Source organism: Petromyzon marinus, chromosome 14 (assembly GCF_048934315.1).
Source record: "Petromyzon marinus isolate PM22_M1 ecotype Great Lakes invasive population chromosome 14, UKy_Petmar_22M1.pri1.0, whole genome shotgun sequence".
Lineage (NCBI taxonomy): Eukaryota > Metazoa > Chordata > Hyperoartia > Petromyzontiformes > Petromyzontidae > Petromyzon > Petromyzon marinus.
The window spans coordinates 15086154-15108207 of NC_133680.1; the positions used below are offsets into that span (position 1 = coordinate 15086154).

The following is a 22054-nucleotide window of genomic DNA, read 5'->3' on the forward strand; positions in this document are numbered from 1 at the left end:
ATGTGATTGTAATGGTGGGTAACCAATTATGGCGTCACAACTGTAATTAGGTCTTCCAGGAGGAAGTATGGTGGAGGGAGGTTGACGATTGTTAGGAAGTGAGGGCACAACAACCCAAGGCTTACTGATATTTAAGAATTTGCTCCTCACCTTAAATTATGGGAGGTATTGCTCTGCCGATTTAGCCACACCCCCAGCAATGCCACACAGAAGCCCTGCCTTATTGCTGCAATATCCACAGCCTTCAGCGCCACCGTACTTAAAGAACATCAATAAGAGTGGCTGTTATTACACCACATGTCACTCAGCTACATAGCATGCACCCAGCACACGTACATTCTGGAACCACAGCATAGCCACTTCCGTGCCCTCAAACCGTCGCCGAGCTGACGGAGGTTGAGAGCCAGAGTTTTCATCAGGTTAGTGTGATACAACCAGTCTGTGCCACCAACATTCACACGATAATCAGCTATACCAATCTTGCCGACTACACTATATGGCCCCTTCCAACAAAGTCATAACGTGTTGTGGCCTGTAGGTAGCAGCAGAAGGACAGTGTCTCCAACCTAAAAGTCATATCCTTCACTTTGCGGTCATACCATTTCTTCTGCTTCCCAGCTGCAGCCTGTAACAATTCTCACCAGCTGACACATCTCCTCTAACCTTTCTCTCAGTTCCAAGACACGGATATGTGGTCTTTATAATAGTCTTAGTATCTTAATCGCATCCAGAGCTTAAACATGGACAATGGTCAACATACCGATTTACCATGAAGCAGTTCGAAAGGTGCAAACCCTAAACTTGTGGGGCTTCTCTGTATGCAAACAGAAGAGCCAGTAAATATCAACCCAGGATGTATGGTTGCTAGCTAGCCATGCACCGAAGTGTGGTCTTTGTTCCATTAAACCGTTCTACCAACCCATTACACTTTAGCTTGTACAGTGGTGTTGTCCAAAGTTGTTTAATTGACAGACTAACCTCTTTCATTAGCTCTGCAGTGAATTGGGTACCTCTGTTGCTCAGAAATTATTGTGGCACACCCACCTGAGCAAAAATACTCACCAATGCTTCTGCTACCTAAACAGTTTCAATCGTCTTTAGGACGACTGCTTCTTGATAACCAGTAGGATAGTGCACCAACGTCAAGATATAAATCGATGGCCTTGTTCCGATAATGGAAGTGGTCCAATTAGATCGATCCCCTCTGAAACGGCATATCATCATGGGCATTTGTCCAAGGGGCACCTTCTCCACTCTACGCTTGTGTACTGTGCATTTACAAATTCACACGAACGACAATATATCTCTCCACCTCACCCTTTACCTCTGGCCAGTAGAAATTGGAAAGCACCCGAGCCAGAGTTCGCTTGATACCCATATGTCCTGCCATGATGGAATCATGTGCCAAGGCTTTTACACAGAGTGATGTTGGAAAAAATCAGCTGTTGAAAGTCTGCTGCTCTCCACACTCGGACTCTAAAACGCTATATATATAGAAGTCCATCGTAATAAACATCCGAGATGTAGTGTCCTTTCCACATAATCAGGTCTTACCCTGTCATGCATGTTCCCATATACTTTAGGCTGGTGTCCAGTTTGAAGACTTTTCCGTCCTTCAGTGGTCACTTCTGGACCCATGCCACGAGGCACCTTCAAGGGCTTTCTTGCTGCCTTGTCCCTCCTAACTTGTGCACGTGTGTAGTGGCATAGAATAGTAATGTAGCAGATTAGCGCTGGCTGCTGGCAGGGAAGGGGATTTGCAGCTTATGGCAGCCCTGACTTCAGCAGGCCAGGTTATACACCAGAGGGGAATCTATGAGAAAGGTCACAGAAGGGGCACACCAAGAACCCGCTGGTAGGTTCTAGAAAGGAGGCGTGGCTGGGGGCGGAGCCAGGCCACGCTGACAGTCTAAGAAGGGCCCCTTTCGGGGACCTCGGGGCTGTTGATTGTAAGTGGGATCCCTGTCGTGCTGCTCAAGTCCATCGTCATCATCACCATTTGCTGAGTCGCCATCGCTTGATATTGCACTGTTATACAGTTGTTGGCTGTATCGGTCAGCGCCAATGGTGTTAGATGGCTAGTGCCGTGTATTGGCTAGGGTGTGTGTAGCCTAGGTGACTGTAGGGTGTGTGAAGGGAGATTGTAAGTATAATAAAGAAGTGCCTCAAACTCTTAGTGTCTCCGAGTTAGTCACTACACGTGTAATGACGGATTCCTGGATTTATGTCTCTACCTTGCCACCCTGAAGCCAGTGAGAATCTGGATCCTCAGGCTGTTGCACACCCTTCACATTGCCCAGTACCTCAAATAGTGTGTTACATCCAGATGGCCCATATTCTACCACTATATATGGCGAGTCAATTTCTATCTCTGCATTGGGACATCATTGCCATTCCATCCATCTAAAGATATGCTATTTCCCCCTATCAAGTTGTCATCTATTACTAGGCATCTGTCAATTACTACTCCGCTACACTCTGTATCTCACAGGTCAAACTGTCGTCCTTGCCCAGTCTGAACATAACTCAGTTGTGTTTGGGTACCTTATTTTATCAGACCACATCCCAAGGAATGGTACAATTGACCCATCCTCTAGTGTTGTATACGGGCCCTTCTTTTCTGTAATGGCTAATGGCTGTACCACCAACCCTATGTGTACCCTGGGGTCTTTTCCACCAGGGCTGACCTTCCCCCACGGATCACACATTCGTGCAAGAGGTCCTGGTTTTCCACACAGGAAACACTTGCCATGATTGGACTGCTGTTCCCCTTCAGGTCGTACCAGGTTTTTTTACGGGGCCCTTCAACCCAGTTGTCTCCCTACTCCCTAATGTTGTAATCCTGGGAACCAAACTTATATCCTGTGGGTAAACTTCATATGCGCGGTTTCGTGCTGTTAGGAATTGTGCTGCTAGTTTGACTAGTTCCAACACTCTTAGAGATTCTCCCTAAGAATACCATCAGATCCCGCAGAGAAGCTTGAAAAGCCTGCTCACGCAACAGGTCATGCAGCCCCCCATTAGGACTTTTCCACTTTTACCCATCGATCTATATAGTGACAGTCTCACCATGAATAAAACAAAACTTTTACCCTTCTTTGCCCGAGCTCCGTGGAATTTAGTTCTGAAGCCTTCCTCAGTGAATTCATACCTCTCCAACAAAGCTACTTAAAAATGTTAGTAATCAGAGGCCTCTTCCCTGAGTTGGTGATATGCCATGAGAGCTATACCCCTTAGCAAGGCACTCAAATTTCCACATCAGATCCAGGCCAACAATGGCACTCTGAATACCTTTCAAACCTTTCCAAAATGGAGTCAATCTGATCCTTTGTCTCATATAACTTTGGTACGGTGCTTTACCTCAGAGCTGGTCCCACTAAAATGGTTGCACCCACACATTTTGAATTCCAACTTAAACGTCATCAGTTCTATCTAGATTTGAAGTTTTCGTGAATGCAGGGAGCCATACTCTTTGGTTCTTTCGGTACTGTCACGTAGATACAAAAAAATAAAATAAATGTAATCACGACGTTTCGGGCGCAACACAAGCGTCCGTCATCAGGTGGGACAACTACAGTAAGAAACAATTGCTGAAGTGGGCAAAAGGGCTGCTGCAACAAAAGGCTATATCGGTAAGAGAAGGGGGGAGGAGCCAGGGAGGAGAGATAGAGATAGTGGGGGTGTGGGGTAGGGGGAGTGGAGTGCTGCAAGCTAAGACACATGCATGGCAAAATGCCGGGGTGGGGAGGGGAAGTGTGCGGGGCTGGGAGTGGGAGGCTGCAAAATGCCGGGGTGGGGAGGGGAAATGAGCGGGGCTGGGAGGGGGAGGCTTAAGAAACTGGAGATGTGGATGTGAAGGCAAACCATAAAGCAGTTAAAGGTTTTACCTGGTTAATAACACCCTTCCAATGATTGCTCAATTTGTATCCATCTTCCCGGTTGAAGTTATGTCTGTTTATGTATCTGGATGGCTTCATGAACAAACCTTTGATAGTTGCCTGAAGGTTTTCAGAGTACCTTGGTCTCGTAAAAAACAATGTCATGAGACGCCTCAGCGTTATAGCAATGGTCAGCCACGTCGGAGGTATTAGTTCTGCCATGTTTCAGATCTGACTTGTGCACGCGAACACGGTCTGAGATATGTCGTTTCGTTTCCCCAATGTAACACCCACCACATGTGCAACTTACTTTGTAGACTCCAGGATATTGCATGTCAGAAATGACATCCTTCACAGATGGGATTAGATCACGGATTGTGTACTGTACTGAAACGGACCTGGATCTTGTGTTTGTTTAAGATTTTGGAAATCTTTTTGGTAATGCCTGCTATGTATGGAAACATTATGGTTTTGATCGGCGTCTCAGGGATTGTTTTTCCCTGGTTGGAGACGCAGCTTTGCGAATAATACGGTCCGAGTACCCATTCATTTTGAGGGCCTGGTGTACAGTGAGGGAAAAAAGTATTTGATCCCCTGCTGATTTTGAAAGTTTGCCCATTGACAAAGAAATTATCAGTCTATAATTTTAATGGTAGGTTTATTTGAACAGTGAGAGACAGAAGAACAACAACAAAATCCAGAAAAAACGCACGTCAAAAATGTTATAAATTGATTTGCATTTTAATGAGGGAAATAAGTATTTGACCCCTCTGCAAAACATGACTCAGAACTTGGTGGCAAAATCCTTCTTGGCAATCACAGAGGTCAGACGTTTCTTGTAGTTAGCCACCCACACATCTCCGGAGGGATTATGTCCCACTCCTCTTTGCAGATCTTCTCCAAGTCATTAAAATTTCGAGGCTGACGTTTGGCAACTCGAACCTTCATCTCCCTCCACAGATTTTCTATGGGATTAAGGTCTGGAGACTGGCTAGGCCACTCCAGAACCTTAATGTGCTTCTTCTTGAGCCACTCCTTTGTTGCCTTGGCCGTGTGTTTTGGGTCATTGTCATGCTGGAATACCCATCCACGAACTATTTTCAATGCCCTGGCTGAGGGGAGGTTCTCACCCAAGATTTGACGGTACATGGCCCTGTCCATCGTCCCTTTGATGCGGTGAAGTTGTCCTGTTCCCTTAGCAGAAAAACACCCCCAAAGCATGTTTCCACCTCCATGTTTGACGGTGGGGATGGTGTTCTTGGGGTCATAAGCAGCAATCCTCCTCCTCCAAACACGGCGAGTTGAGTTGATGCCCAAGAGCTCCATTTTGGTCTCATCTGACCACAACACTTTCACCCAGTTGTCCTCTGAATCATTCAGATGTTCATTGGGAAACTTCAGACGGGCATGTATATGTGCTTTCTTGAGCAGGGGGACCTTGCGGGCGCTGCAGGATTTCAGTCCTTCACGGCGTAGTGTGTTACCAATTGTTTTCTTGGTGACTATGGTCCCAGCTGCCTTGAGATCATTGACAAGATCCTCCCGTGTAGTTCTGGGCTGATTCCACACCATTCTCATGATCATTGCAACACCACGAGGAGAGATCTTGCATGGAGCCCCAGACCGAGGGAGATTGACAGTTATTTTGTGTTTCTTCCATTTGCGAATAATCGCACCAACTGTTGTCACCTTCTCACCAAGCTGCTTGGCAATGGTCTTGTAGCCCATTCCAGCCTTCTGTAGGTCTACAATCTTGTCCCTGACATCCTTGGAAAGCTCTTTGGTCTTGGCCATGGTGGAGAGTTTGGAATCTGATTGATTGATTGCTTCTGTGGACAGGTGTCTTTTATACCGGTAACAAGCTGAGTTTACGAGCACTCCCTTTCAGAGTATGCTCCTAATCTCAGCTCTTTACCTGTATAAAAGACACCTGGGAGCCAGAAATCTTTCTGATTGAAAGGGGGTCAAATACTTATTTCCCTCAGTAAAACGCAAATCAATTTATAAAATTTTTGACATGCGTTTTTTTGGATTTTTTTGTTGTTATTACGTCTCTCACTGTTCAAATAAACCTACCATTATAATTATGGACTGATCATTTCTTTGTCAGTGGGCAAACGTACAAAATCAGCAGGGGATCAAATACTTTTTCCCTCACTGTACGTGTTCCAGTTCACTGGTTAGGTGGTGTTGGTCAGAAATGCAGTGGGCCCTATGGTGGAGTGTTTTGAAGAGGGAATTCCTCTGTGCCAGATGGTGGTGTGAATCAGGTGTCAGATAGGAATCTGTGTGGGTGGCTTTCCTGTAGACAGTGTCCCAACGAGCCATCAGGTCTCTTCTCAAATATAACATCCAGGAATGGTAGCTTACCATCTTTCTCCACTGCCATAGTGAATTTGATGGATGGGTGCATGGAATTAATGTGGTTGAGAAATTGGTTCAATGCTGGCAGGCCATGTGGCCAAATGACGAAAGTGTCATATTCATATCTCTTCCACAAGGAAGGACGTAGGGTGGATGTCTGGATGGCATCTGTTTCAAATTTCTCCATGAAAACATTCGCGATCACTGGTGATAAGGGGGAACCCATTGGGGTACCTTCATTTTGTTTGTAGAAAGTACCATTCCAGGTGAAGTAAGTGTTGGTAAGGCAGTTCCTAACCAGAGTAGGAACATCAGGGTTCAGTCCATGTTGGAATAAATCTTCAATTATTGCTAAGGTGTCAGGCACAGGAACCTTGGTGAACAGAGAAACTACATCAAAGCTGACGAGAACATCATCTGGGGACAGTGAAATGCCATAGGGCCCACTGCATTTCTGACCAACACCACCTAACCAGTGAACTGGAACACGTACACCAGGCCCTCAAGATGAATGAGTACTCGGACCGTATTATTCGCAAAGCTGTGTCTCCAACCAGGGAGAAACAACCCCCTGAGACGCCGATCAAAACCATCATGTTACCATACATAGCAGACGTTATCAAAAATATTTTCAAAATCTTAAACAAACACAAGATCCAGGTCCGTTTCAGTACAGTACACAAAATCCGTGATCTAATCCCATCTGTGAAGGATGTCATTCCTGACATGCAATATCCTGGAGTCTACAAACTAAGTTGCACATGTGGTGGGCGTTACATTTTGGAAAGGACATATCTCGGACCGTGTTCGCGAGCACAAGTCAGATCTGAAACACGGCAGAATTAATACTTCTGCCATGACTGACCATTGCTATAACGCTGAGGGCTCTCATGATATTGTATTTTTCCGAGACCAATGTACTCTGCAAAGCTTCAGGCTACTATTAAAGGTTTGTTCATGAAGCCATCCAGATATATAAACAGACATAATTTCAACCGGGGAGATGGATACAAAATGAGCAATCTTTAGAAGGATGTTATTAACCAGGTAAAACCTTAACTGTTTTATGGTTTGCCTTCACATCCACATCTCCAGTTTCTTCAATCTCCCACTCCCTGCCCCGCTTGCTTACCCTCCCCACCCCGGCATTTTGCAGCCTCCCACTCCCAGCCCCGCTCACTTCCCCTCCCCACCCCGGCATTTTGCCGTGCCTGTGTCTTAGCTTGCAGCACTCCACTCCCCCTTCCCCACACCCCCACCGTCTCTATCTCTCCTCCCTGGCTCCTCCCCCCTTCTCTTACCTATATAGCCTCTTGTTACAGCAGCCCTTTTGCCCACTTCAGCAATTATTTCTTGCTGTGGTTGCCCCACCTGATGACGGACGCTTGTGTTGTGGCCGAAACGTCGTGATTACATTTATTCTATTTTTTATACCTACGTGACTTTACCGAAAGAACCACAGAGTATTTATCAGTTCTATTTTCATCATTCCTTCTCTCTCCATTTCAACCGCTTCCCTCTTTAAGCAATCATCCCTTTCTAAGGCTTCTTTCAATTCCCGTTCCTTTCCCTCTCGTTCACCCTTTTCCCTTGCCAGTTTGCGCTTTTAGAGCTCTATTATCTTCCTCCATTTCCCCTCAAATTTCTCCCTTTCAAAATAAATTAACATGGTCTCCTTTTCCTTCTACCACTCGTTTCACATCTCTTTCATCTCTGAAAAAGCTCTCCAGGTCTGCCGCTTGCAAACGTGCTGCCATCACTGCCTCCACGGCCTGAACTCGCACACGAGGCCCCAGTGATGTGATGGTGGGTAACCAATTCTTGAGTCACAAATGCAATTAAGTCCACCAGGAGGAAGTATGGTGTGATGGAGGCTGGTGAATGTTGAGAGGTGAGGGCACAACAACCCAAGGCTTACTCCGATTTAGAGGTTTGAGCTCTTTATTTTGCTCCTCACATTGAATTATGGGTGTGGCGATTTAAATCACACCCCCAGCAATGGACTCATAGAAGCCCCGCCTTATTGCTACAACATCCACAGCCTTTAGCACCACCGAACTTAAAGTAATAATGTGGTTGTATTTCACCACATGCTACTCATAGCTATATAACATGCACCCAGTACACACACATACACATTCTAGAATCGCAGCATAGGCCGCCACACAGCCTCAGGCCAAATCCGAGTTGGCCTGAGGCTGTTGTCTCCGCTTGCTGCTCTCTCCTGGTCCTCCCAACACGCACTTTTCCTGCTGTCCAGTCGGTGCTGCTGCCTCTGCACGCTGTCCCACTGGGGTCCACTGCAAACTACATGACAGGTACAGAGAACCCCCCGCCCCATGTTAAGCTTCTGTGTGCAGGTTTTGACAACGTTTTAAGCAAAGTATGCCTCTAGTAAATGTGGACAGCACATTTCGTAGTCACAGCTGGGGATGAACTTCTCCTTCTCACTTCTGCCGTGTCCCCTCTCGCTGTGGCTGCTGCGGTGGTGGTGGTGGTGCTTGCTTGCTTGCTGAAAGGCTGGCGGGCCGTTGAGTAGGTGCTTTCTTCCTTCTCCTTGCCCCACTGAGCTGCTTTTTATAGGGAGTCCCCAACCCGCCCAGACTGGCTTCCCTGTATATCTGGTCTCAGCTGGTAGGCTTGTCACTTACACAACACCCTCTCTTAACTCAGTGACTCCTCTGCACCACTGTACTGCCAACTTATAAAAAAAAAACACATCCACTACTTGCGTGACAGTGATATACCTCACCATCATCACCAGCCACGATGGAACAGCAGTAAGGTGCACTTCCACCAACTAGGTTAAATTTAACACATAGGCTTTCGCGACCAATATCCATAATATGTTTTTGGGTTACATAGCTTGAATATATAAATGTGGCTCTCCAACACACTGGTGTGCTGTACTTGTGACGAATTGGCATGTTCTACTCTTTTTGGTCTTTCGGTGAAGTCGCGTAGATAGAATAATAAACAAAATCACGTTTCGATCGCAATACAAGCAATCGTCTTAAGATGAAAAAATACAGCAGGCGAACTGCTGAGGCAGGATAAATATAGCGAGATAACTACTGAGGAATCTTATTCTCTCTGAAATCAGGGGTAGGCCGGCCCTGAACAAGATCAGTTTAGCATTAGGAGAAGTGACAGCAGCAGAAGTGAGTGAAAGGCGATCGCTATTACCTTGGTGTCACGGCATCTCTTCAGAAAAGTGAGCGACTCGATCAGATGAGCCTTCTTGTCTCGAAGTCTGTTAACATATCTAATAGTTGTGCGGAAACCCTCCTCGTAGAGGCGGTTAAATATTGACTCAAAGCTTTCGTGACTGCAGTAATTCATACTCTTTGGGTCTTTAAGTAAAGTCACGTAGATTTAAAAAAATCACGTTTCGATCGCAACACACGCAATCGTGTTCAGGTAAAAAAAAATACAGCAGGCTAACTGCTGACAACCCTTACTAGTTGGATGTGTCGGGTGGTGGCGGGTTTTAACGACACATTTATATATTTACGCGATCTAACCCAAAACCTCATAAATTAGGTTAAAGTTAAAGGTGCAGACCTGCAAGTGCCTGCTCTGATAATCAGATGTCTTGAAAGAGGTGGGCATATTTCCCGCGTTACCCCACTATTTTCAACCTGCCGATGGGGTATCTATCTGCACTGCTGTGTAGAAAGTGGTGACAGGGAGATTTGAGTAACTTGTCCCATTGTTTAAACTGCTGTGGTGGAATGTGGACTCGAAACCTCTTAATTGGACGTCTGGTGTTTACAATGACACTTCCGTTGCAGCTCTCACTAATTAGCGACTCGGGAACTATATACAGTACTGAAGAAAGTAACGTTTTGTATAGATTGAAACTCGTGGGCTGGAATGAGAAGTGGAAAATTCAGGAATGTAACATTACGTAATAGAATGTTTTTTTTTCATAATCCATTACATAGCAGTTTATTTATTAAATTACACAGTAATAAGGATATACCACTGTGTTCCCGGTGAACTGGATGTGCATTGTGTTGGTGAATTAATTGGGGTGGGGGAGCAGATTCCCATCAGGTGGTGACTAATTTAAACGGCCCAGCAAGTTCCTGAGCAGATCCAGGTGTGGCACCTATTGTGTAGAGCAGCATATAAAGTAGGCTGTGAACGGAGCTATAGCGGGAGAAGAAAAGGAGTTTAGGAAGGGTCATTGCGCTAGCATCGTACGCCAGCTAATGTAGTATCAAGGAGGCAGCAACGACACCACAACAAGCGCCGTGCGTAGAACCCTACTTTTCTAGAGTAGGACGTGGGGAGGCTTGTTAGGGCAAAGTTATACGGCCTACCAATTTATTTTACAAGTGGATGAGGGTGGCAGGCCAAAACTGGAGGAGTGTGGTGGGAGAGACGGGCCAGGGAGCTGAGAAATTAGAGTACGAAATTGGGTGCCTATTAATGGCCCAACTTTATCTCCTTCAAACTGCTAGTGCTGCTGTGTGGTGCACATGTGCTGTTACAGTGGATGAAAGAGGGTCTACTGTAGCAATGCCTGGCTGGAGGGTGTTCCTGAGCATGCCACTGTTTTTCATTTATGTGCGACCCTGACCAGAACTTGAAGGACCTAAACCTCTAGGTGCTCGTCATCCTGTGCCTGGGCATATAGTACAGCAAAAATATTGCCTGCTAGTGGGTATGCAAGATGGGTTTGGATGGGGACTAGGCCTGAAGTGAATCTACCTACCTGCACATGGCACAAGTGCTTTAACGGGACTTCGAAGGGTTTAGGTGTGTGTGTAATAGTGTAGAAAAGGCATTGTGCCGCCTCTTGGATGTGGCAGTGACCACTCCTACCCCACCTCGTTAAACCTTGCTGAATCAAAACAATTTGACCTTTTTTACTGCCTTGCCCTTTGTGCGATTACCCTTAAAGGTATAGTCTGACAACCCATGCTCTGCCTGACCCTGGACTTTTTTTTTTTAGCAACGTCAAATTTGGAAACCCACTGTCACGCACTATCTGCATATATGCAGTCTGTAATGAAAAATACAGAACAAACTGGAAGTACAAAAAATAATGATATCCATGCTTGGAATTGCACAGATCAGGGAAGTGTAATATGTAGATTTGAGAAGGCATACAGGTTAATTACATCATCCAAACTATTAAGAGTGGGCTAGGGCCAGACATCTTTACAAGAAGGTATAATGGATTATGGCCAAGAATAACTGAGTGGCAGCGACAGAATGAATGTATTTGTAAGGACATCCACCAAGAGATGGAGTGATGAAAGCAGTCTGTGTGCAGGTGCTGGATGGAGTCTTGTATTATAGGATCATGGGTGGTAAATGGAGACTTGGAGGCATTCATCCACCAGTGACTTAATCATGGCTGATAATTGATGCAATATTGTACAGAGAATATTTGTGTAACATGTTTTTTTTTTGTACCTGGATGCTCAGAACTACCAGGAGAGCATGAACAGAGCGGTACAATTCCTGGCAAGTAAAGTGTCTGGCCTCCAGGGTATATACACTATGGCCATCACAGCATACGCTTTGGCTCTGCAAGACCCGGAGTCTGAAGCTGCACGTAGCAGCTGGAAGAAACTGGAGAGCAGAGTCACCTTTGAGCCAAACGGTTGGTTCTATTATTTGCTATAGTATAAATGTAGTTTGCTTGTATAGTTGTTGCGATGACATAACCCAGGTCTAGTGTGGTTGCTGCTTGTTTTCCAAGGTTCAAGGCTTGAATCCAGCAGGCAGCTCTTGTTGTTATTGGCGTTGCATTCACGGAGCAAATACGTGCTGTCTGCCACATACTGGACGTTACAGATCACTTGATGTAATTCAAAACAAGTGTCATTGTGCCAACATCATTGTGAAAATTAGCAGAATTAAAAAACACGTAGCAAAATCACCTCCCAAATGAACTACTGCGAACTGTGATAGCCGTGTATCATCAGCTCCATTCTTACAATACATGTGTAGTAGTGTATTCACACGGACACTTTTAACTTTTATCCTGTGTCACTTTATTACTTCGCATCCCCTATGGATGCTCCTCACACTAACACAACGTCTACCCTTGCTCCAAACTCCCTCTCTATACTCTGCTAGCCTGTCACTTAACACTCCGGTAGCCTGTCACTTAATACTCCGGTAGCCTGTCACTCTTCTCTCACACCTCCACCTCGTCCTTGCCCCCAGCGGGGGATCAGCCAACACCGCTGGGGGGATGAGGTGTGTAGGGCGAGGTCCCAGGCTTCTTCTCCCCAGCTCTTTACCTCTTCGTTCCTTCAGCTCCAACCAACTGTCGCGTGTTACTCCGCACACACCCTTATATCCCCCTCCCCATTAAGGTTCCTCAGTTACCCCCCCCCCCGCCATTAAGCTGGCGCCTCAGCGGCGCCACCTGCACGTGTTCTTTCTCTCTTATCATCTCCATCTCCCGCCTCTCCGGCGTCTACCCCGTGTTCCCACGCTGGCACCTGCCTGTCCCCAAATGCACCCAGTTAATCATTGCTTCTCCCCCTAATTGCTGGCGCCTTTCTGGCGGTCACTCCATGTCCTGACGCTTGCGCCTGCTCGCCCTCAAATGCACCCGCTGTTTGCAAACCCTGCGCGTTACGTCACTACACATGTATGTGATAATTGTTAAATATGAAATAATGCGTTCGAATTATTAGATTGATTTTTTTTACGTTTAAAAACCCATACATTGATTTATTGCTTGTATTTCCACTACAAAAATCAGTTGCCGATCTCTGCAACACACCATAACAGTGACGAGGCACTAATTTGTGGATATATCTGTACCCCATGTTTCAGGTCATCGTTATTGGAAGGCAGATGGAGCAAGTCACGGACTTCAGAAATCTGCTATCTCGGTGGAGGCCACTGCGTATGGGCTACTGACGTATCTGCGCAAGAAGGACTATGAGAGCGCTCGACGAGTTGTTGACTGGCTCGTCGAGCAGCGAAACTACGGAGGCGGCTTCCATTCCACACAGGTGTGCGATTCATAATAAATAAACTGGTACTTACAACGACAGACATCCATTTTACAGAAACTCGCCAAATTTGTCATGAACGCTGCATTATACAATAAACATGCATTGAGTAATACCCTGATTTACGCCCTCCTACTTCATGTAATTTCGATCAAATGTACTAAACTTATTGATACCCAATCCCATTTCATGTACTGTGTATCTCTCCATAACTAACGTACTCGAGATATACAAACTAAACCATGAATCTCTAATCAGTTGGCATTTTGGGTATTGGTACACAGCAGAGAGCAGGGAAATTTTCTGACGTACAATTAATAATTTATGGGTTAGACAACCTAATGATCTGGCCAAATTTATGTTGTAAGACTCTCCACCAACTGACATAGCTCACCATTGAAATGCTCCACGTACAACCGTGTAACGTGTCAATTAGTATGACTTCGCGAGCACCTGAAATCCTTGACCTCGCACATCCAATTGCTACATACATTTGACTTTGAAAATTGTTTCAATAATTTACATGATAATTGGTGCATTAACCGCTGAAATTGTTTGGCTGTGTTGGCTGGTGAAGGGTCTTCAAATACAAACCTGACCACATCATTCCCTGGCCTAACCTAAGTCCACTATCAATTATGCTGTTGATAATGTGAATGTTGCTGATGTTGGAGCTGATGATTGCAAATGGAATGTCCCACAAGTCCTCACTCTAATGATGAAATCATGATGAGAATGCTGCTGAGGGAATGATGATTATTACTCTAACCACGATTGTCGGCATCAGTGACTGCAAACAGCGCACATCAATATCGTCATCGGTAAGAGCAGCTGCTACCAGCTCTGAACTTTCAATTACAGATGTAGGGAACTACAAGGGCACCTTGAGACAATAGTGGAAGGCACCTTACAAATAAATGTGAATTATTATTTATTGATAAAATACAGGACGTTGTAAACACAGGTGGCCAGATGTCTAACATCCGGAGAGGAAGGCACTGTAGCAATAGACGAGAGGCGGTAGCTAATTAAGGGTGGGGAGAGAGATAAAAAAGGAACATCAACGACCACAGGTGAATGACATCTGGGCCGACTGTTCGAGATCAGCTAAGTGGAAACCATCAGGGCTATCTGTTCGACTAACAACTTGGTAGAAACCATCGGCTGAAGATAGCTGTAGTTATCACGAGTGGTGGTTGTTACACTTGGAACTTCAAACAGGTTTAGTTAGAAATAAAGCTCTAATTCTACAAAAGTTGATGTCTCCAAGGAGCTTGCTTACACAGATGCTGTGTTCGCATACAGTAACAGTGGTGGTAGTCCCCAACACTTATGTGTTGTACAATGCCAAGCAGTTAAAAGACTGTTGGCAGAGATGCGCAAGCACAATAAAATAACGAATTTGTCATTTACGTTTTCTCAACAGACTTGTCTGACGTATTATCTAGTTTGATTCACAGTTGCTTTTTGGGCCAGGCTGCAGAATCAGCTGGAAAAATGTGTCGTTGAAACCCACCACCTGTTATATAAAAATGTGAGAATTGTTCACCTTACTGGTGAGCTGAAACAATAATTAGCCCGTTAAATGCTTGAACAATACCTGACCTCTAATTTGATTGACTATATCAGATAGTGGAGGATCATAACGACATAAAGTTGGCCAGATCATTGTGGCCTCTACCAAAAAATGTATATGAACAATATTGGTCATAGTACTAAATTTAGCTATATTCTATTTTTTTTTATTAAAGGCAGTTATTTTATCATGGATAATTTTACATTATGTACTCGAAGTATTTATCTAACTGGTTTAGGCATTTTTTCACAACTGTAAATTATTGGGGTGGTGACATTGCCTAGTGGTAGCGTGTTCACCGTTTGTGGCAGAGGTATGTGTGTGGTTGATTCGGGCAAGCAACCCTTGGTCATTAACCATTATAACATGACGTCTGCTTTCCAGTGGACATTAACATTCCCCCCCTCCAACATTAATTGAAATACGAGCCAATTTTAGTCCGGCTTCAGGATCCAATTGGGCAGTTGCTCAATTATATTACACTTAGTTACATTGCCCCCGACTGGAAGACTAATGCCACACAAGGGCAGCTGCAAATGGTTGTGACAAATCAAATATTTAGGAATGTGATACAAGTCTCTTATTGTGTGACAAGCACTGAGATGCCTGGGCATAAAGCAGTGGACTCTATCAAAAACAAATCATAGTCATTAATCTACCTGTTAATGTCATCGTACTTTTGCACACAACTTAATTATTAAGTCATGTGCTGTGTCCTGTAGGACACCATTTTGGCCCTGCAAGCAATGGCTCAATACAAGATGGATTCTTCCAGTCAAGAACTGATTGATGTGCAACTGGAAATAACATCTCCAAAAAACAATTTTGAGAAGAAAATGAAAATTAATGATGACACTCGGTTTGTGCAACAACCTCATAAGGTAGGTGCAAGAGTGCAGCATTTTCGTCTTTGAAAATTTAGAAGCAGGATATTGCAGTGGTATCAATTCCTGCCACAGCAAGAAGTGCCTGGATTATATTCCGACTTGGGTGCCTGGAATGTGCAGGTTGTATGTTCTCCCCCTGTTCTGTATTGGTTCTTCCAGATTCTCCGATTTCCTCCCACAGCTAAAACGAAGCACAAAACCTTACAATGTTCCAGGTATTGGCCAAACATCTCAATACTGAAAAATTACCTGAAAATTACTCAACTGGGATTATACACAGAAACATCACCTCTACTGTGAAACTACTGCAGACTGTGGAACAATCATTGTGATATCCTTGCACTATAAGAATAGCGCTTACAACACATGTACTACATAATTATTAAAGTCATTGCATTAAATCTATTATATTCATAAAAATTGGCCAATAATTTTAAATTAGCCTTCCTGCACCCTTTACACACAGGAGGGGCTGATGACTGTGATTAAATAACCTAGAAATTCAACCGTGTGTGTACAGATTCCGCCTGGAGGAAACATAACTGTAAAGGCTTTGGGGAGAGGCACGTTTACCCTTTCGGTAAGACTTGCTCATAACTACTAACCAATTTCCACCCGTGTTTTATTTGTCTTCGCATGCATGTAGAATTTGACTGACTGCAGCAAGTCTGTGATAATTTAACATGTAAGCTATCGTGACCAATATATTCATTATTGATCTTTGGGTTAGATTGCGGAAGTGAATGTTTTCCTTTTCGATTTAAAGCTTTCGTGACTGCAAGGATTCATCTTCTTTGGTTCTTTCGGTAAAGTCACGTAGAATGAGGATAAAATAATAAAATAAAACAATAAAATTCTCACGACGTTTCGGCCACAACACAAGTAGCCATCCTCAGGTGAAGAAACAGGACTGTCAAGCGCTGTCTTCTGCACAGTCCTGTTTCTTCACCTGAGGACGGCTACTTGTGTTGTGGCCGAAACGTCGTGATAATTTTATTGCTTTATTTTATTATTTTATTCTCATTCTACGTGACTTTACCGAAAGAACCAAAGAAGATTAATGTTTTCCGTTAACCCTCCAAAGCCAGTTAATAAAATGTCACTTGAACAAATAGGAAAGAAAGTGCGCACTGATGCCTATCTCAATGCACACTCGCGCCATCACCCACGAAAAAATCCTCTCCTAAAAATGCTCATTCATCGGATAAAAATTGTGTGAGATGCTGAATGGTCTGAGGAGTGAGATTAAACATGTCAAAAACTGCTACAATTGAATGGATACAATACCTTGCTGATCATGGGTTTCCCATTGAAAATTGTTGTCAAATGTATTGAGGTAGTTCCCTTATTTAGGCCCCTGTGGCTCGATCATATGCAGTTTTGGTCGTGATATTACTATATAGTATGCATAAAGAAGTACTCTGCGCAATAATGCTGCTGCAGAAAAATAAATATGTATATATTTTTTTACTGCATATTTACTCTACATATTTATGCACCAGTAATCAATGCGTATAAGCCTCATCATAAAGTTAATAAAAGCAAACGGATGCACTTTAGCATGTGGATTTTCACAGCCAATATTAAGATTCATATTGGATTTTTGGGTGAGGAAGTTGGAATGTATTTTATTTTGACTTCCTGGATCTTGTGCCAAATATGACGTAATGGCAAGCAAGTGTGTAATTGCAAATTTGCTTTTGAGACTAGTTCAACTTACTGGTCTAAAACAATAATTGGGGCCTTAAACACTTGTAAATTTGACAAATTAGTTCCTTGGAGATGTCGGGTAGTGAAGGGTTTAATGAGAAATTTGGCCAGATCATTGCATGGCCGAATAAAAAATATTCAAACAGTCTTTTACACTTTCATCAGCACAGGCTGGTCATCACTAACTGGAAAAACAAACAAGCCGAATATCAGGCATGAAAACTCTGCCCACTTAATGAGCATCCTGAAAAAAAACTGCAAACATGAGCCTTGTTGATACTGGAGTTTGTCATCTGTGTTGGAGCTCCAAAGTGAGGCCCTCTTAAGAGTACAAGGCCACTGGACTCTGAGATACAGCAACCACTCTTCGAATCCTTGGACCCTGCCAGAACACTGATGAAATGGCGAGCATGAACTTTACACAATCTAGCTGTAAAGCATGGAACCTGTGTCTTGGCAGAGTATGGCCCATACAACATGACGCTCTAAAAGTTACTGCAAATAGCATGGCCACTTTCTAAATAATCCAAAGACCATTGCCAGCCACTATACAAATCTAGAGGTCTGAAAATCCTAAAATATATTTTCCCTCTGCTTCTCTGTTAAAAAAAATTTAAACCAAGTTTTTCATTGCACACTTTTATTTGCACTCAAAGTAGAAAATACATAAATTCTGGGGTCAAAATGCAAATAACGTGCATTACAACGCCTTTACCTATTTTGTGTACTTGTTGCGCTCGCACTAAGGAAGAAAGAAGCACAGTGGCTGCTCTGGTGCCATGAGCAGTGATTAAAAGCGCTCCTTTCATTTGTCATATGATGGCCAGCAACAGTTGCAATGATTGGACCAGACTTTTGCTGTTGGTGGGCATGATCATTCGTGATATCAAAAAGAGAACGTTAATTATGCCGTGGATACCAAAGCCAAAGACAGCTCAGTGTTGGCCTTGCTTACTGAAAAGGCAACTGGCAAACGTCTGAATCTAATGACAATGGAAAGTGTGAGGCAGACGGAGGCTGGAGCGTCTATGAAAGAACTGGTTTCGAGACTATCCAACTCTCTCCGAGCCGCCTGCAGATCTGCCAACACTCATTGAGTCGCAGATGAGACTATGCTCTGCAAGCAAGGCTGGATTATGGATCGGGCCGGTGCCCCGGGGCCTCAAACTGCCAGGGAGCCTCCAAACCTCAGACCGCACATGGTGCGCGGCCCAAGACTGCCGAAGGAAGTTGAATGCCAGGGTCCTCGGTGTGCACAGCGCAAGCTGACCACTAGCCCTCTAGGTGCTTATAGCGTGAGCTCACCACTAGGGCCCCGTGGACCCCTCAGTGCTTACAATGTGAGGGCCCCCCCCCAAACCCCTTGGTGTTTAAAACGTGAGCTGACCACTACTGCCCCCCAGATCCCTCGATGCTTACATTGTGAGGGCCCCCAGACCCCTTGGTGTTTCAAACGTAAGCTGACCACTAGGGTCCCTAGGCCCCTGGGGCTTAAAGCATGATCTGACAACTAGGGCCCCTAGGCCCCTCTGTACCTACAGTGTAAGGGTCCCTGGGCCCCTCCGCGCTTAAAGCATTAGCTGACTACTAGGGTCCCCGGGCCCCTGGGTGCTTAGTGTGAGTTGACCACTAGGGCTTACGTGCCACTTCAGTGCATATGTAGTGGATTTAACTGAGTCGCAGACGTACTCGTTGGAGGCAACACATTTATGAATACCAACACACTTAACACAAAAGAGCAAGTGCCCCTTTACCAGATAACAACCTATGGTGGTGGACCACCAGGCTAACTACATTAGTTACACTGGGAGTAGCTACAACTGACCGGACCCCAGCTTGGGTCCAAGTCCATGTGTTGGTGACTTCTTCTTGGACGTAGAACGTAGATCTTCAGATGACAACAGCAACGCAGAACCCCGGTCCCTCTCGGGGACCCAGCTTATATGCTTGCTGGATATGGCTGGCTCTGCCCTTGGCTACAACCACCTTCTCGAACCCTCTAGCAGGATCTCGCCCCGGCACGTGACCACCGCCAGCCCCCACTTTGGGCCCCTGTGTAGATCTTACTTGTCACGTGCCTTGCAGGGTCAACCAGAGTGCCATGGCATGGGGTAACCTCATCCATGGCTGACAACTCTCACATTCCCTCCTGTAGGAGTCAGCACTGCACGCCGCGCGTGGTGCCACTGAGTGCTATGACCCAGCGCTCACCGCGCCCCCTCTAGGGCTGGTCCTACACCCACACTTTCGGGGTGTCCATGATGTCACTACATCACCTCCCCCCCCCCACCCCTTCGTAGCACTCAGCTGTCTCGGCTGTCAACTCCCCCTTAACGAACCAAGTGATTAAGGTGATAAAAAAATGAAAAAAGTGATTAAAACAATTACCAATTAAATATTAAAGCCCACCTATACAATACAGTATATACACTACCTACAAATGTATATTAACAACTGGGAAAGGGGTGTGAATACAGAACACAACGACACAAGGGAAAAAATTTAGTGAACCTTGAACGCACAGAATCCAATTCATCACCAACATCTCCCACCCTCACCATGTAACAACACCCGCAAGCATAATAAGGGCGAGGTTCAGCCAATAGCCAAAAGGGCTTACCGAGTGCAACAACCAACTGAGGGTGTGGGAGTGTGTGCGCGGGCATCACAAAACCCGAAAGTTTTTGAACGAGTCCTCATGGCCGGGCCTCCAGGAGTGGTGGACTCGCTCTCCCTGGAGGTCCCGGGGGGAATATGCAAATGTCCCGTTGACCCCGGCTACTCACGAAAAGCAGTAGGCCAGGTCGACGGGTTCTCCTCTCCTGAATGCAGTGGAGATGGCGAAGGCAGTTGCACTGGGGACGTCAGGCGCGGCACCTGAGGACGGGATCACATGACTCCGCTGAGGGCCAACCTCAGCGGGCACACACCCCGGCTCGCCGGACACATCTAACATTCGGCCCCTGCGGTGTGGAGATGGAACGAACTTGCGCGGCATAATGAAAGGTTTGAGGCGCGAGGGATGTACAAACCAACTCCGCCGCCTTAAGCGGATCTGGTCACACTGTGGTCAAACGACCCGAATCACATAAACCGGCCCTCCCCAAGGTTTGAGCAATTTGGGCGGCGTTCCCGCCGATACCTGTGGACAGTGCAACCAGGCTCTGTCCCCAGGCGCCCACTCGTGTAGAAACACGGGAACCCCTCAGCCGCTCATTAACCAATTGGCGCAAATCGGAATTTACCCCTAGAGGCTTCCCGTGCTTCTGAAAGCTTTTGAAGGGTGAATCGCAGAGTCAGAAATTTTATATTTAGCTTTGTCAGGCGCGGCTTGTAACTGAATATCAATCGGGGGTCATGTTCTCTTCCATACATTAAAAAAAACGGTAAGTAGCCGGTGGATGTATGAGGGGCCATCCTATATGCAGATAGGACTCTGGGAATGTGTAAATCCCAGTCGAGTTGGGACTCCTTGACCTGGCTCAACATGGACGTCAGAGTCCAGTGTAGCCGCTCAACCATGCCATCCGTCTGTGGGTAGTATGGTGACATGCGCACTTTCTTCATTCCCAACAAATCGCACACCTCCCTCAACAACTTTGAAGATCAATTTTTGCCCTGATCAGTTAGAAGACGTTCGGGAGCACCATTGTCCATTACATAGTCATTGAGGAATGCCTGAGTGATCATCGCCACCGACTGGTTGGGAGCGGCCAGGCCACAGGCCATCGTGAAAAACACTCGACTCCCACCAGCAAGTACTTATTCCCACGAGGGGTAGTGGGAAATGTACCAAGGATGTATTGCGCAACTAATTCATTTACGCGGGAAACCTGAATCAATTGTCATGGTGGACAACAGGGTCTCACCGGCGGCTTTCGCTGCGCGCACTGCACACACCCTTTCAACAAATTAGCGACATCTTCAGCCATGCCACGCCAGAAGAAGTCCAACTTAAGTGTGGCCAGCATCTTATGCACACCTACATAGATCTAACAGGCACTCGTGTACCCCCAAATGACCTTGCCCCACAGGGCAGTGGGCACAACAATGGTGTAATGGCGCAGCCCTACATCCCAGTGCATGAGCAATCCGCCTCTAAGAATGATAGAGGCAACACCCCGTCGATCCTCGCCCCCTCAGGATCTCTGACACGGTGTCACAATTTAAGCAGGAACATGTCCTCAACCTGGAGGTTCCCCCATTCTGCATGGTCCAACCCAATGACAGCATCACATGCCACCGGACCCTCGGCCAACTCAGATGTTACAACTTCGGCCGATGCTGCAAGAGGAGGGGTCGAGGGCTCGGTGACTGGCTTACAGCGCCTGGAGCCCCTAAAGCAGGTGCACCCGCCACTCGTTGGTAATCACGACAGGGCGTCAGCGTTCGTGTGATGGGAGCCTTTGCGATAGGTAACATTAAAGGAATAATCCTGGAGGACCTCCAACCAACATGAAAGTTGGCCAGACAGCTGATCAACACGTAGCGCTGTGTGGTCAGAGCACACCTCAAAGTGTCTACCATAAAAATGGGGACGATACTGTTGCACAAAAACCACAATAGCCAACAGTTCCCAGCGTGTGACACAATACCGTTAAGCCCAAGACAATACCGTTGTTCGGCCGGAGACAGCACCCTGCTTCC

General features: G+C 45.7%; 1 protein-coding gene across 1 annotated transcript in view; it reads left to right on the forward strand.

Moving 5' to 3' along the window:
- LOC116942275 (complement C3-like) overlaps positions 1-22054 on the forward strand; it is a 329249-nt gene that overhangs the window by 227349 nt on the left and 79846 nt on the right. Inside the window, exons 29-32 of the mRNA XM_076066949.1 lie at positions 11685-11862; positions 13053-13234; positions 15533-15691; positions 16218-16277. Coding sequence (XP_075923064.1) covers positions 11685-11862; positions 13053-13234; positions 15533-15691; positions 16218-16277 — 579 coding nt within the window. The remainder of the gene's footprint in view (positions 1-11684; positions 11863-13052; positions 13235-15532; positions 15692-16217; positions 16278-22054) is intronic.